We start from the raw sequence: 13,731 nt of genomic DNA, 5'->3' as shown, positions 1-13,731 counted from the left end.
TTTTCATCTTTTACTTATACGACTAGTCGTTTTGACTAATTCTATAAGTTTGTTTGTATATAAGGAATTAAATTCCTTTACAGTTATTCAATCAAATCATTACAGTTTTCTTTCTTTCGCGATATTCCTTCGTAGATTCTTTCTCTCTCTCGTTTTGAGATTCCAACATGGTATCAGAGCTACTCCGCTCTTTATTATGGTTTTCTTCTCCGATCTCAGACGTCTTTTTCCTCTAATCATCTTTGAGTTCCTTTCCTCTTCGCGATCATGCCGGATCAGGAAGCTTCATCGTTGGAATTGCCGATCACCAGAATCAACAACAACCAGAGACCTAGGTATGTTCTTGATGATCCATATACTATTTGCATCATTCTGATTCTTCTGGAGGCTCTCTTGTCTCGAATGTCATTGTCGGCACGAATTACACGGCGTGGAGTCGATCGATGCTGATCATCCTTGAGGCGAAGAACAAATTAGGATTTATTGATGGTACCATCAAGAAACCTCCTCCGGAGGATCCAGATTTCGTCCGCCTATGGAGTCGCAACAATAGCACCATTGTGGCGTGGATCATGAACTCTGTGAGCAAAGAAATTGCTGGAAGTCTTCTTTATGGAGGAACGGCCAGGAGATTTGGAATGATCTCAAAGATCGATTCCAACAGAGCAATGGTCCACGGATCTTTTAGCTCAAACACGAATTCGTCAATCTTGCTCAAGATCAAATGACTATCGGTGTCTACTTCACCAAGCTGAAATCTTTCCATGAAGAATTGTGTGAATTCAAGCCAGAGTGCACTTGTGCCTGTTCTTGCGGAGGAAAAGCTAAATTGAATGATTATGCTCAATCTGAGTATGTCATGCAATTTCTGATGGGGCTCAATGACACCTACACTCACACGCGTGGTCAGGTTCTGTTGATGGAGCCTATTCCACCAATCAGTAAAGTCTATGCACTTCTTACTCAAGAAGAGACTCTAAGAACGATTGGAGTGGATGTTCTTGCCAATAAAGATCAGTTAAACTCTCTGGCAATGTCGGTCAAGGATGATCAAAAGAAGTTCAAAGGCAAGGACCGCCCGATGTGTACTCACTGCAAGATGTTGGGTCACACCATCGACAAGTGCTACAAGAACCATGGTTATCCACCAGGATACAAGTTCAAGACCAAGCCTCAAGCAAATGCAGTGGATGCTACTGGTATGGGAGGAATCATCGACGAATCAGCCCTGAGCAACACCTCTTCCGGCCTCTCATCCGAGCAAATCCATCAGCTAATCAGCCATCTCTCCAATCCACTCACCAATCAAGTGTCCACCTCAGGAGTCAACCTCACTTCTTCAAAGACATGTTTATATGGTTTGGTTAATTTTTCTCATTCTTGCACTAATTCTTCTCTTGGCGCTGTCTGGTGCCACTAGGCATATTAGTGCTGAGAAATCTTTATTTAGTAAGCTTAGGAGTGTTATTAACTCCACTGTTACTTTACCAAATCGCACTATGATCCCTGTCCATTTTATAGGTGACATTGTTTTGAACTCTGATCTGACTCTTCATAATGTTCTCTATGTCCCTAGTTTCAAGTTTAACTTGATTTCTGTTAATGCTTTAACCAAAGACTCTAAGGTTGCTGTTACTTTCACCTGTGATTCTTTTTTTATTCAGGATATCAATCACTCGAAGATGATTGGGAAGGGTAGGCTTTATGAGGATTTATATGTTCTCACCAAAGACATCATCATCACTTCTACTACATATATGAATAAAGTGACAGCACAGACTTGGCACCAAAGGCTAGGTCACCTTTCTTTTAAGCATTTAGATTGTTTGAAATCTCGTTTATCTTGTACTATTTCTGATCATGATAAGAACTTGCCTTGTTACATTTGTCTTTTAGCTAAGCAACATAGATTACCTTTTGTTTCTGCAAATCACTTTGCTGCTAATGTGTTTGATCTGATACATTGTGACATATGGGGACCTTATAAGGTTACTTCTCGTAATGGTCACATATACTTTCTTGCCCTTGTTGATGATAAAAGCAGGTATTGTTGGATTTTCTTGTTGAAACAAAAGTCTGATGTTCATATTGTTTTTCCTAAGTTTTGTGCTTATGTGAAGAATCAATTTTCTACTACTATCAACCAGTTTCGGTCTGATAATGCAAAAGAATTACCTTCACTGAGTTCTTTTTCTAAGCATGGCATTGTACATCAATTTTCTTGTGTTGAAACACCTCAGCAGAATTCTGTGGTTGAACGAAAGCACCAGCATCTTCTTAATGTTGCTAGACCCTTGCTTTTTCAGCTACATGTTCCTATTACCTTTTGGAATGATTGTGTGTTGACTGCTACATATCTTATTAATCGTACAACCTACCCCTATCTTATCTCATCTTACTCCTTATGAAATTCTGCGAAAGTAGATGGCATATGCGCAGTCAGGATGAGCAGAACGGCTACAAACAAACTAAATAACGAATCGTACCTTCCGAGCGTCGCTGATCCCGTTTTGGAAGTATTCGAGGTTGCTCGTCGTCAAGAGACCCTTAAAGTCTCGCAGGGGGCCTTCAAGGATTCCGTGGGAACATCGGCCCCATCAATTCTGTCGCTTCCGCTAGGAGCATCGAATCCATGCCGTCTTGTGCCGCCGACATGTGAGCGCGCTTATGGCTGGAGGGCGAACTGAGAGAGATTGACGACGACGGTCGCTTGTTCGAATAGATCGCCTCGTTCCTCGCCCGCACCGGTGATCCCCCGCGACATGCCTCAACTCGTAGGTTACACCCTTGGCACCCGCACATGCGAACGATCCCGAGCCATGCTATTTTGGGTGTTTGTGCTTTGCTTCTACTCTGAGTGCACATAGGTCAAAGTTTGAACCTAGAGATCGGAAATGTGTGATGTTTGGCTACCCTCAAGGGGTAAAAGGATATAGACTCTTGGATCTGAATACCAAGGATGTCTTCCTTTCTCGTGATGTTTTGTTCTATGAAAATATTTTCCCTTTTAAGGACATACAGTCTACTGCCACCATTGATGATCTCCTTGCAAGCATTCATCTGCATGTCCTGACTCATAACATGATTCACTCATCTCCTGAGTCTCATGTTTCTGAGAGTGTCGCTGCTGATCTCAGTCATGTTCATCATCTTGAGCCATCTTCTGGTCCGGATATCATTGCCTCACAAGAACCAGTCACTGATCAAACTGCCCAGCCTTTGGCCATTCTTGATCAACCTGTTCCTCGTGATTCAACAATCAGAAAGTCTTCAAGGACTCATGTTCCACCAGCCTATCTCAAAGACTATCATTGCAACTTACTTAAAACAGGTCAAAGTTATAATTCTAAGCATCCTATTGATAAAGTGCTTGACTATAGCAGATTGTCTGTTGGCTTTAGAAATCTTGTTTTGTCTGTCACAGCTAATTCAGTGCCATCTTTCTACCACATTGCTGTGAAGTCAGAGGAATGGAGGAAAGCTATGGCAGAAGAGATCACTGCTATGCATGCTAATAACACATGGCCAGTTGTTCCTTTACCTGCCAACAAGACTTCTATTGGTTGCAGGTGGATTTACACAAATAAGTTGAATGCTGATGGGACTTTAGCTAGACGAAAAGCTCGATTGGTTGCTAAGGGCTACACTCAACAAGAGGGAGTTGATTTCCTTCATACCTTTTCCCCTGTTTCCAAATTAGTATCTATTAAGTTTTTACTTAGTCTTGCCTCCTGTCAAAAGTGGTTTTTGTCTCAGCTAGACATTAGCAATGCCTTCCTTAATGGAGACTTATTTGAGGAAGTATATATGGATCTGCCTCTTGGTTATTTGCCTCAGGGGGAGTATAAAACACATACAGGGAAGTTGGTTTGCAGGTTACATAAGTCTATTTATGGTCTTAAACATGCCTCTAGACAATGGAACTTGAAGTTCACTGAGGCTGTTAAGGGAATTGGTTTTGTTCAATCCAAATCGGATTATTCTTTGTACACTCGTGGCAGTGGGAATAATTTTGTTGCTATCTTATTATATGTTGATGACATCATTGTTTCTATCCAAATAAACTTGTTATTGCTGATGTTAAATCCTTTCTCAGCTCAGTTTTTAGTTTAAAGGACCTTGGTAATCTCAAATATTTCCTTGGCCTAGAAATTGCTAGGTCGGAGAAAGGAATTGTTTTGAGTCAACGTAATTATGCTTTGCAGATCCTTGAAGACTCAGGTTTTCTTGACTCTAAACCTGTCAAGACTCCTATGAATACTAGGGTTGATTTATCTTTATCTGATGATACTCCTATGCTAACTGATATTACTGGTTATAGGAGACTCATTGGTCGTTTATTACTTTGCAGTTTACTGTTTGAGCCAATTTGTTCATTCTCCAAGGGACAAACATCTACAGGCTGCACATCATCTTTTGCATTGCATTAAGTCTAACCCAAGATTAGGCTTATTATATCCTTCTTCTTCTTCTGTACACCTTCGTGCCTTTTCAGATGCTGATTGGGGTACATGTACTGATTCTAGACGATCCATTACTGGATATTGTGTTTTTGTAGGTGATGCTCTTGTGGCTTGGAAGAAAAAGAAGCAGTCAACGGTGGCGAGGAGTTCCGCTCGATTCTAGATAAATTCTTTTCATCATTGGATAGAGCTATCTTAGCTTTCCAACACATGTTTATTTGCGAAAATTGGACATCGGAGCAAGAAGATACGACCGATACAAAAACAATGCACAAGTCCGGAAGCATCCGCGTGCTGCGAGATAAAAGTGTGCGCCGCGAGGATCTCCAGACTATCAGTGCACGCCGCAAGCATTCGACAGGCGCGCCGCACGTTCCTTTGGGTTTTGACGGACTTTCTTTCTATTTTTTTTAATGTTTTTGGGCCATTTGAACCCTTCTAAAGGCCTAATATGCTCCGAAAATAACACCTTGACCTATATATTCGACTTTAAGCTCTCGAAAACACATCTTCCCTTTTGTTTAAGTTTCTCTTTTATTGTTTGGTTGTTTTTTAGAGCTTTTGGAAGAGGAAAAATGCGTTCTTCGACAGAATTGACAACCCGATGAGTTCCCCTTCTCCGAATTCATTCGTTCTTCTTTCTTCTCTTCTTTTATTTATTTTATTACTTTCAATTGTTGCTGAACATCAATTTTATTTAATATGAATTCTCTTTTGCTTTCAATCTTTGTTTTATTGCTTTCAATTATTCAGTTATGTTTAGCGTTGATTATGAACACCATTAAAGGCTAGGTTTCACATGGGGTGCCATGTAGCCGGGATTGATAATGGTTGGGGGATTCATTAAGGCTAGATAATTATTATTTGCTTCATTATTATGGATTGCTTGATATGAATTGTTCTTAATGCTTTCTAGTGCTTGATCACAATTTGAATTATTATGTATGATTGTTTAGCTACTCGAGAGAGAGTAAATAACCGTGCTTTTGTTCATGTCTTCATAGTTGATCCTAGGTTAGTAGAAAATCTAGGCAATTTATGTAATCGTTTGAACACTTGTCATATTGCGTGTAATAGTTTTAATAGGATTAGATGCCGAGAGGATAATAATCTGTCAATTACATAGGTTTGCTAGAACGCTCGAGATAGGCTGGTGAATAATTTTGATAGAGTGAGATTAGCATCCATATGAGTAGATTTTGCTGTTCAAACCCGAAACCCCCCGACCTAGTTAGCTCCGGTGAAATCGTGACCCCTGCTTTCTCTTATCTGAAAACCTCTTGTTTAATTCTTTGCTTTGGTTTCTTTAGTTTTCACTACTACAAATACGGGCATCAGGTGCGGCAAAAGTCGCACCTAATGCCCACAAAGTCGCACCCGATAGTACTATCGGGTGCGACTTTAGGTGCGACTTAGTCGCACCTAAAAGTCCGCAGCTAATACTATTGGGTGCGACATGTCGCACCCAATATTATATACTATTAGGTGCGACACTATTGGGTGCGACTTATCGCACCTGAAGTCGGACCTATTTTTCTGTGGGAACTCAAGAATAAGGCGGGAATTTGACTTTTGCGTGCGACATGTCGCACCCAATGCTCTTCCCGCCAACTTATTGGGTGCGATTAGTCGCACCCAATACTCTTCCCCCCATAGTATTGGGTGCGGAGGAGCGGCTGTGGAGGAAAGGCCGATGGAGGAGGAGAATACCGGTCTGAGGAGGAGCGGCGCGCGGACTTGGACGTCGGAGAAGGCTCGTAAACTCCAGGTGGTGGCTCGGAGAAGAGAGAGGTAGGAGATGGTGGTGGCTCGGAGAAGAGAGTGGGAGGAAGATGGTAGTGGCTCGGAAAAGCGAGAGGGAGTGAGATATATGGTGGTGGCTCGCAGAGGGAGGGAGAGTCGGAGTTTGAGAGAGAGAGGCTGTGAAGAAGTGAAGAAGATGAAGAAGACGAAGCTGAGTTTATAAACTAACCCTAGTAATCAGGTGCGACAAGTCGCACCTGATACTCAAATAGGTGCGACTAGTCGCACCTAAAAAAAGTAATCGGTGCGATTAGTCGCACCTGAAAGAAAAAAAAAATCTAAAAATTAATTCCACGTCAGACAAATGAAAAAAAATGAGGGGGAGAAGTTGAGCGCCTAATTTTTTTTTAGACTTTCAGGTGCGTCAATCTAATATTCTAACTCAATTCCAACTCAAACTCAAGGTAATATAATATTCTAACTCAAATCCAACATAAACTCAAACCAAAATTCAATTCCACACTCGTTTTCTACATAAATATCGAATTCAATATTCAATTTCTATATAAATTAGACACAAATAAACAATTCTACCCTAATTTCAACATAAAAATACAAATTAATTAAAAAAAATACTTACCCGGAGTGAAAATGATGAGCATGGGGCGTGGTGAGTCCATGAAGTTGTCAGAGATGTGGGTTGTGGTCGGAGGCAAGGTTTGTGGGTTTGTGTGGGGGTGGGTCGGAATGTTTGGTTGGTTTGGGAAGAGTGGGTTTGGTGGGGTTGGAAGAAGGAGAGGCGGATAAGAAGACGGAGGGTGGGGAAGAAGAAGGGGGTGGAGAAGAAAATGGAGGGTGGGGGAGAAGAAAGGGGCGGAGAAGAAAAAAGAGGGCGGGGAAGAAGAAGAAGGGCGGAGAAGAAGGCGAGGGTGGCAAGGAAGAAGAAGAGCGGGGAAGAAAAGAAGGTGAGAAGAAGAGAAAGGCGGAGGAAGAAGAGAGAAGGCCGGAGAAGAATAAGAGAGAAGATAGAGTGAGAGCGGCGACAGCGGCGGAGGAAGAAGGAGGGGCGGCGAGTGGACGTGGGTTGGAGAGAGAGATATATAGTGGGTTTGGGTCGGAGAGAGAGAGAGAGAGAGAGAGAGAGAGAGAGAGAGAGAGAGAGAGAGAGAGAGAGAGAGAGAGAAGAAGAAGAAGAAGAAGAGAATGAAATTTATGAAATTTTTGAAAAAAAAAAATAAGAGGGAAGTTTTTAAATTCCAGTCTGCGACATTTCTCCGTGGCCAAATATATACGTGGCCGCGGCGAAATGTTTCCACAATGGGTTATTGTACCGTTGTGGAAACATTTCGCCGCGACCAAGGCTAAAGCTCGCCGCGGCGAAATGTTTGGTTTTACAGTTCTCCCACAACGGTACACTGTACTGTTGTGGCAGAGTTTGGCCGCGGCGTGTTTATGCCTTGGCCGCGGAGAGATTCAACAACGGGTCACCATCCCGTTGTTTAAACCTTAATTTTTTTTGAATTCCACAACGGAGCGTTGTCCCGTTGTGGAAACATCATGATTCCACAACGGGACAGCACTCCGTTGTGGAATATCTGTTGTAGAATCTAACATTTGTAGTAGTGCAAGACTGCATTGTACCATCAGCATCGCACGGAGGATGTGAACTAGTTGATATTTTCCCTTTTGCCTCCGATGGAGGGAATGTCTTAAAATTTGAATCTGCAAGAAGAAGGAAATAATCCCCATGAATATTTCGAGCAAAACTAAGATATCGTATCACATAATATTAATCTAAAACCCACCACTAAATAGAGAAAAACAAATGAAGTAACTATAACCGCCCGTGGCATACTGTTGTATTTGACGCATGTATACTGCAAGATATTACATAAACAAATAAATTAAAATGAATAATATATGCGGTATTTTCTAAATTAACTTTTTAGTTTTAACTCCTTATTTATTTTAATTTACTACAGACTGGTTACCGATTTTTTTTATAAAATAAAACTAGGGCTAATTTTTAAAATGAGGAAATGATTATTGGGCTATTGACCTAGTTGTCTCTTATTTAATCCACATTCATCTATATCAACGATCATTTCAAGCATCACAAATCTAACCCTTCCAATAAATCTATGAATGTAGGCCTTATATAGTCAAATTTATACTAAATCATAGTTATAGACCTAAAGAGGTGGTGGTTCATAAGTATAGCCAAACATAATTAAAATTACAAGATCACAGCAAAACTAAACATGCCTAATGCTCAACTTGAAAATACGTTCAACAACCAATTCAAGATCATATAATGAACAATATCCAAGCACCACACGAGATCTAAACTAATTAGAAGATCAAGACTGCATTGTACCATCAGCATCGTGCGAAGGACTTGAACTAGTGGAGATTTTACCTTTTGCCTCCGATCGAGAGAATGTGTGAAGATTTGAATACGTAAGAAGAGGAAAATAAATCGCCATTAATATTTCGAACAAGGCTAAGATATCACATCACACAACATCAATCTTAAACCTATAACTAAATAGAAGAAGACAAGTGAAGTAACTATAACCGCCCATGGTATGCCGTGCTATTTGACGAAGGTATACCGCAAGAGATTACATAAATAAAATAAATTAATATATGAATGATATATGCGGCATTTCCTCAAATAATTGCGATATTTGTAATACTTTTCAAAAATAATTATGCTATTTAAAATATTGTCTAAAATAATTGCGTTACTTGCGGAATATGTTACGATACTTTTGAAATTTGCGAAAAGACATTTGTAGAGTATTCTCATACATCTACTGTGAACTTACAGGATACCCACGTGGGATCCATACGGAAAATGCGGTTTTTGAATCATTGATTTTAAGGTTTATTAGATATTTAGTCTTGTTTACAGTTTTGATTTTCCATTTTGCCAATGTTTAGTAAGTTTTATTGGTAAATAACGAAAAATTCATAAAACGTTGGCTAATTAGAAATTCTTTTATTTTTAGTCGGCTAATTTACTAATTATTTATTGATTTTTACTGTATTACATTTGTAAGTAAAAATGTTTGATTTCTTAAAATATTAATTCAAGCTTAAATTTTAATTGTTGATGATATTTCATAAAAATTTATAATATATATTTTCTAGCCCATTATTTTTTATTTGTTTTTACCTTATGCCATATACAAAATAATCGTACGTGTGAAAGTCGGTGGATATAGGCAAAGCCACTTGAAGTGAAGTGAATAATATATTAGATTATCTTCTGAATTATTTAAAAAAGAAACACGCTAAACCATCTTAAAAAATAAAGTCGGATTCATATTCGTGGGAATCAAGTAAACAACCATCTACTAACTATAAATATCATTCACTCACCAAAAATTAGGTGATTGAACTTTCAAAAATTTCCTCACGAACATACCGTCACCATATCATTCGCGTTTGTACGATCACTTGCTCAGTTTTGATCACCGAATTTCTTAGATGGGGAGCGGAGGGAATTCTCTGACGCCGAGTTCGGGAAGGGACGGCGTGAAGAGGAAGGTGTGCTATTTCTATGATCCGGAATTGGGGGACTACTATTACGACGAAGAACACGTGATGAAGCCTCACCGCGTTCGCATGACCCACGAGCTCGTCTCCACCTTCGGCCTTCTCCCTCACATGCACCTCTTCAACCCAAAGCCGGCCTCCGAGTCTGACCTCTGCCGATACCACTCCGCCGACTACGTGGCCTTCCTCCGCAGCCTCACTCCCGAGTCCCACCTCGCCGAACTACAGACTCAGCTCAACCGCTTCAACCTTGGAACGCCAGACTGCCCCGTCTTCGACGGCCTCTTCTCCTACTGTCAGTCCTACACCGGCGGCTCCGTCGGTGGGGCCGCCAACCTCAACAAAGGCCAGTGTGACGTGGCCATCAACTGGGCCGGCGGGCTCCACCACGCCAGGCGGTGCTGCGCCTCCGGATTCTGTTACATCAACGACATCGTCATCGCCATCCTCGAGCTTCTCAAGCACCACCAGGTATTGTATGATAATCAACATTCCACTTTTTACCCCTTTTTACCCCTTGTTCTAGTATCGTGCGAAATTCATGTTTATGTATTTGTGTCACAGCGTGTTCTGTACTTGGACATTGATGTCCACCACGGCGACGGCGTCGAAGAGGCTTTTTACACAACCGACAGAGTTATGACCGTTTCGTTCCACAAGTATGGAGATTTTTTCCCGGGGACGGGCCACATATTCGACATCGGAAAATCCCATGGAAAGTATTACTCCCTCAACGTGCCACTCGACGACGGGATCGATGACGAGAGCTATCACGCGCTGTTCAAACCCCTGATGGCAAAGGTGATGGAGGTTTTCAAGCCCGAGGCGGTGGTTCTCCAATGCGGTGCGGATTCCTTGGCCGGAGACAGATTAGGAACCTTCAATCTCACAAGCAAAGGCCACGCGGAGTGCGTCAAATACATGAGATCGTTCAACGTCCCATTGTTGCTCCTCGGCGGCGGAGGCTATACCATAACCAATGTCGCTCGATGCTGGTGCTACGAGGTACAACAATAGATCTCTTCTGTTCTTTCTATTTTTCTCTTTCAAATTAATTATGGCTTTCTTGTATTCACGCGATTTTTTTCTCGTGTGTGTTGGCGTGATGCAGACCGCAGTTGCTGTGGGTGTAGATGTGGATGACCAAATATACCCACACGATTATTTAGAGTATTTCGCTCCGGATTATAGTCTTAATGTTGGCGCTAGTGATTTGAAGAACATGAATACACAGAAATCACTGGATGTAATACAATCGATGCTTCTTGACTATCTTTCGAGGCTTCAGCACGTCCCCAGCGTCCAGTTTCAGGAAAGACCTCCTGATACCGAGTTTCTAGAGGTTTGTGTGTGTGTTTTATTTAATGAAATTATCACCGTTAATTGATTATAGAAATATATATATCGAGTTGATGTTGAAGTGTGATGTTTTGTTATCTGCAGGCTGACGAAGATGAGCATGATCCTGATGAGAAAGTGGGAGGAAGACGATTCTGACAGAGAACTTGATGAGGAACGGTAAGTGTTGTCTGTCTTCTTTTGATTTTATATACATACTTCCGTTTCCATTTGTATCAATCTCATTGTTGTCACAAATACATTTTGTACAGAGACCCACCAAGCATAACAAAGAGAAGGGCTTCGATTTTCTCCAGAAGCGGATCTGGGTGTGGAAACGGACTGCCTACCGTTCTTGGTGGAAACAAATGCTTACTGAGTTTGGGCGAGCAGGAACAATAATGTTGTACTTCATTCCGTATTTAGAAAAAAAGTCTAGTTTTTCATTGTGTTGTAATGGACCGGTCTCTCAACTTAATGATTAATGAATAGCTCCTGATTTTACTTAATTAAATTCTAGACCGTGTAAAAGTCATCAACCAATCTAGTTCGCATTAAACTTCTGGTTTAGTTGAGGCGGAGTTGTGTTATATTATGAGATTTTCAGTTCCACGGCTTTCCTTATGTTAAAGGTGAAATCAATTTAGATGTTAATATTAATCTGAAATTGTTGCCTCGCTGAATTTCTTAAAATATGAACTTTCGAATCTTTGGTCAGCATTCAAATTTGCTGCTGAGTTGATTATCTCTGCCACATATGCATAAAACTATCGTCGCCCTCAGTTTAAACTTCGGTTTTATGCACAGGCTACAGAGACTACTTGTAATTGCATTGTCTTTGCTGGTCTTGTCATTGCTCAAGGAATACTAAAATCTCCAATTAAGTTCATGCAGTTGTGGTGATAGTTTTATGAAACATGACTTTCTGTATTAAGCTGATTTATGATGCCTTGCTCAGTGTGATTTATGATCTCTGGTGTATTAAGCTGTTTGGTGAGACTGTATTATGATTGTCTGTGATTTATGAACGTAAAGCAGAGTCATTGTTATACAAAACCGAGGATGGGTTTTTTTTTCCTTCTTTCTTTTTTGGTCAAGTTTGAGAGAGAAGTGTCATTGTAAGATTAGACAAATACTTGCGGAGATAAGTTCCTTTTTCACTTTCACTTTCTTCTGACACTCAAATTTATGTCTATGATTCGTCATGTTCCTCGTCGACTGCTGATGTGGGTGAGTCCGAAAGAAAAAATCAACCAAGGCTATTTGAGTGTTTTCTCTTTTAAATTGCTATGTTTTAAGTTAGTTTGTTTCAACTGATGTGTGTGTGGGTGTGATGTTGAATGTCCTATTCATCTATAAGTGGTGATTATTTTTCTTTTCATTTTCATGTCATCATCTTGCAGCTCAGTTTTAGGAGAGAGTTAGAGATATAATTTTGAAACAAATAAAATATGTATCTTATATAAATTCTAGAGTAGTTATCACTAACCTGCACACTTCAACTTGAAAATTTTAATATCGCTAAAAAATTATAATTTTTTTAACAAATAGCCAATAAGCTGTAGGCTAATGTAGCAGATGATTTTATATTCTCATTACCCTTATTAATAAGATTTTATTTTTGAAATCTAAAAAATTCAATTTATTATTCAAAATTCATAATTCTTAGGATCTCAATTCTCTCTCTCTCTCTCTCTCTCTCTCTTATTTGTCGTCACTTTTTAGCTATGAAAAAGGTAAAAACAACAACATCATTGTTAAATGTCGGTAATAACTGTTAATATGTTTTTATGAGTTTTCAAACCAATACAGAAATAGTCAATAATAACTATTAATAGGTTTTTGGTTCTAGAATATTTACTAATAGTTATGTCGATGCTGACAATGGGGGCGACATCGACAGCAGGAAGAGCACGTCCGGATACGTCTACACATTCAGAGGGACGGCTATCTGTTGGGTGTCGAGGTTGCAGAAGATTGTTGCCTTATCGAGCTGCGAGGCGGAGTATGTGGCCATCACCGAGGCCACAAAGGAGATGATATGGCTACAGACTTTTCTGGGCGAGCTGGATCAAGACCATGACGGAAGTGTGTTGTACAGTGACAGCCAGAGCGCCATTCAGTTGGCGAAGAATCCAGTATATCATGCGAGAACGAAGCATATACAACTGAGATACCACTTCATCGGGTCGGCATTGGAAGATGGCATATTGGTGCTTGAGAAGATCGCAGAGAGTCAAAATCACGCCGACATGTTTACTAAGTCTGTGCCGTATGACAAACTGAGGTTGTGCTCGACCTCAGTTGGACTCCTCGTCTGATGAGTTGAGTCGCCGCTGCAGGATGGAGACACGTGATGAGATTAGTCTCCAAGTGGGAAATTGTTAGTGGTGGAGCCTAATTTGAGGAATTGGAAAAAGTCCCACATCGTTTAGAGAGAGTAACTTTGTACAATTCCTTAGTATATATAAATGATACTATGTGTTGTATTCTTTGTACCTTAATATCACAAGCAAAGGCCACGCGGAGTGCGTCAAATACGATCGTTCAATGTCCCATTGTTGCTCCTCGGTGGCGGAGGCTATACCATAACCAATGTCGCTCGATGCTGGTGCTACGAGGT

The 13,731-nt window shown here is 40.6% G+C and overlaps 2 protein-coding genes and 1 pseudogene across 2 annotated transcripts in view; all 3 read left to right on the top strand.

Moving 5' to 3' along the window:
- The window catches only part of LOC149404879 (histone deacetylase 19-like), a 69,477-nt gene extending 57,985 nt beyond the window's left edge, over nt 1-11,492 (top strand). The window contains exon 5 of the mRNA XM_089606483.1: nt 11,381-11,492. The gene's annotated coding sequence lies outside the window, so the exon portion shown is untranslated. The remainder of the gene's footprint in view (nt 1-11,380) is intronic.
- LOC149404880 (uncharacterized) lies at nt 725-4,626 on the top strand. The gene is made up of 7 exons (XM_089607708.1): nt 725-1,363; nt 1,665-1,797; nt 1,897-2,044; nt 2,868-3,875; nt 4,097-4,221; nt 4,322-4,507; nt 4,559-4,626. Exons 1-7 carry the CDS (start codon nt 725-727, stop codon nt 4,624-4,626), a joined length of 2,307 nt encoding a protein of 768 aa, XP_089463834.1.
- Nucleotides 9,593-13,429, top strand: LOC149404878 (histone deacetylase 19-like; annotated as a pseudogene).
- The last annotated feature ends 302 nt before the right edge of the window (nt 13,430-13,731 follow it).

The sequence above is a fragment of the Urtica dioica genome, chromosome 2, assembly GCF_054948205.1.
Source record: "Urtica dioica subsp. dioica isolate 48M chromosome 2, U.dioica_male_clone48M_v1_H2, whole genome shotgun sequence".
In the NCBI taxonomy this organism is placed as follows: Eukaryota; Viridiplantae; Streptophyta; class Magnoliopsida; order Rosales; family Urticaceae; genus Urtica; species Urtica dioica.
This window is presented reverse-complemented; position numbering and strand designations above follow the sequence as displayed.

Excerpts from the sequence above, each read along its gene's own strand:
- LOC149404880 (XM_089607708.1), top strand. The coding sequence starts at position 725 with ATGACTATCGGTGTCTACTTCACCAAGCTGAAATCTTTCCATGAAGAA. Across the intron at positions 3,876-4,096 it reads ACAGGGAAGTTGGTTTGCAG|CTCAGTTTTTAGTTTAAAGG; the intron begins GTTACATAAGTC and ends ATCCTTTCTCAG. Across the intron at positions 4,508-4,558 it reads CTTTTCAGATGCTGATTGGG|GTGATGCTCTTGTGGCTTGG; the intron begins GTACATGTACTG and ends GTGTTTTTGTAG.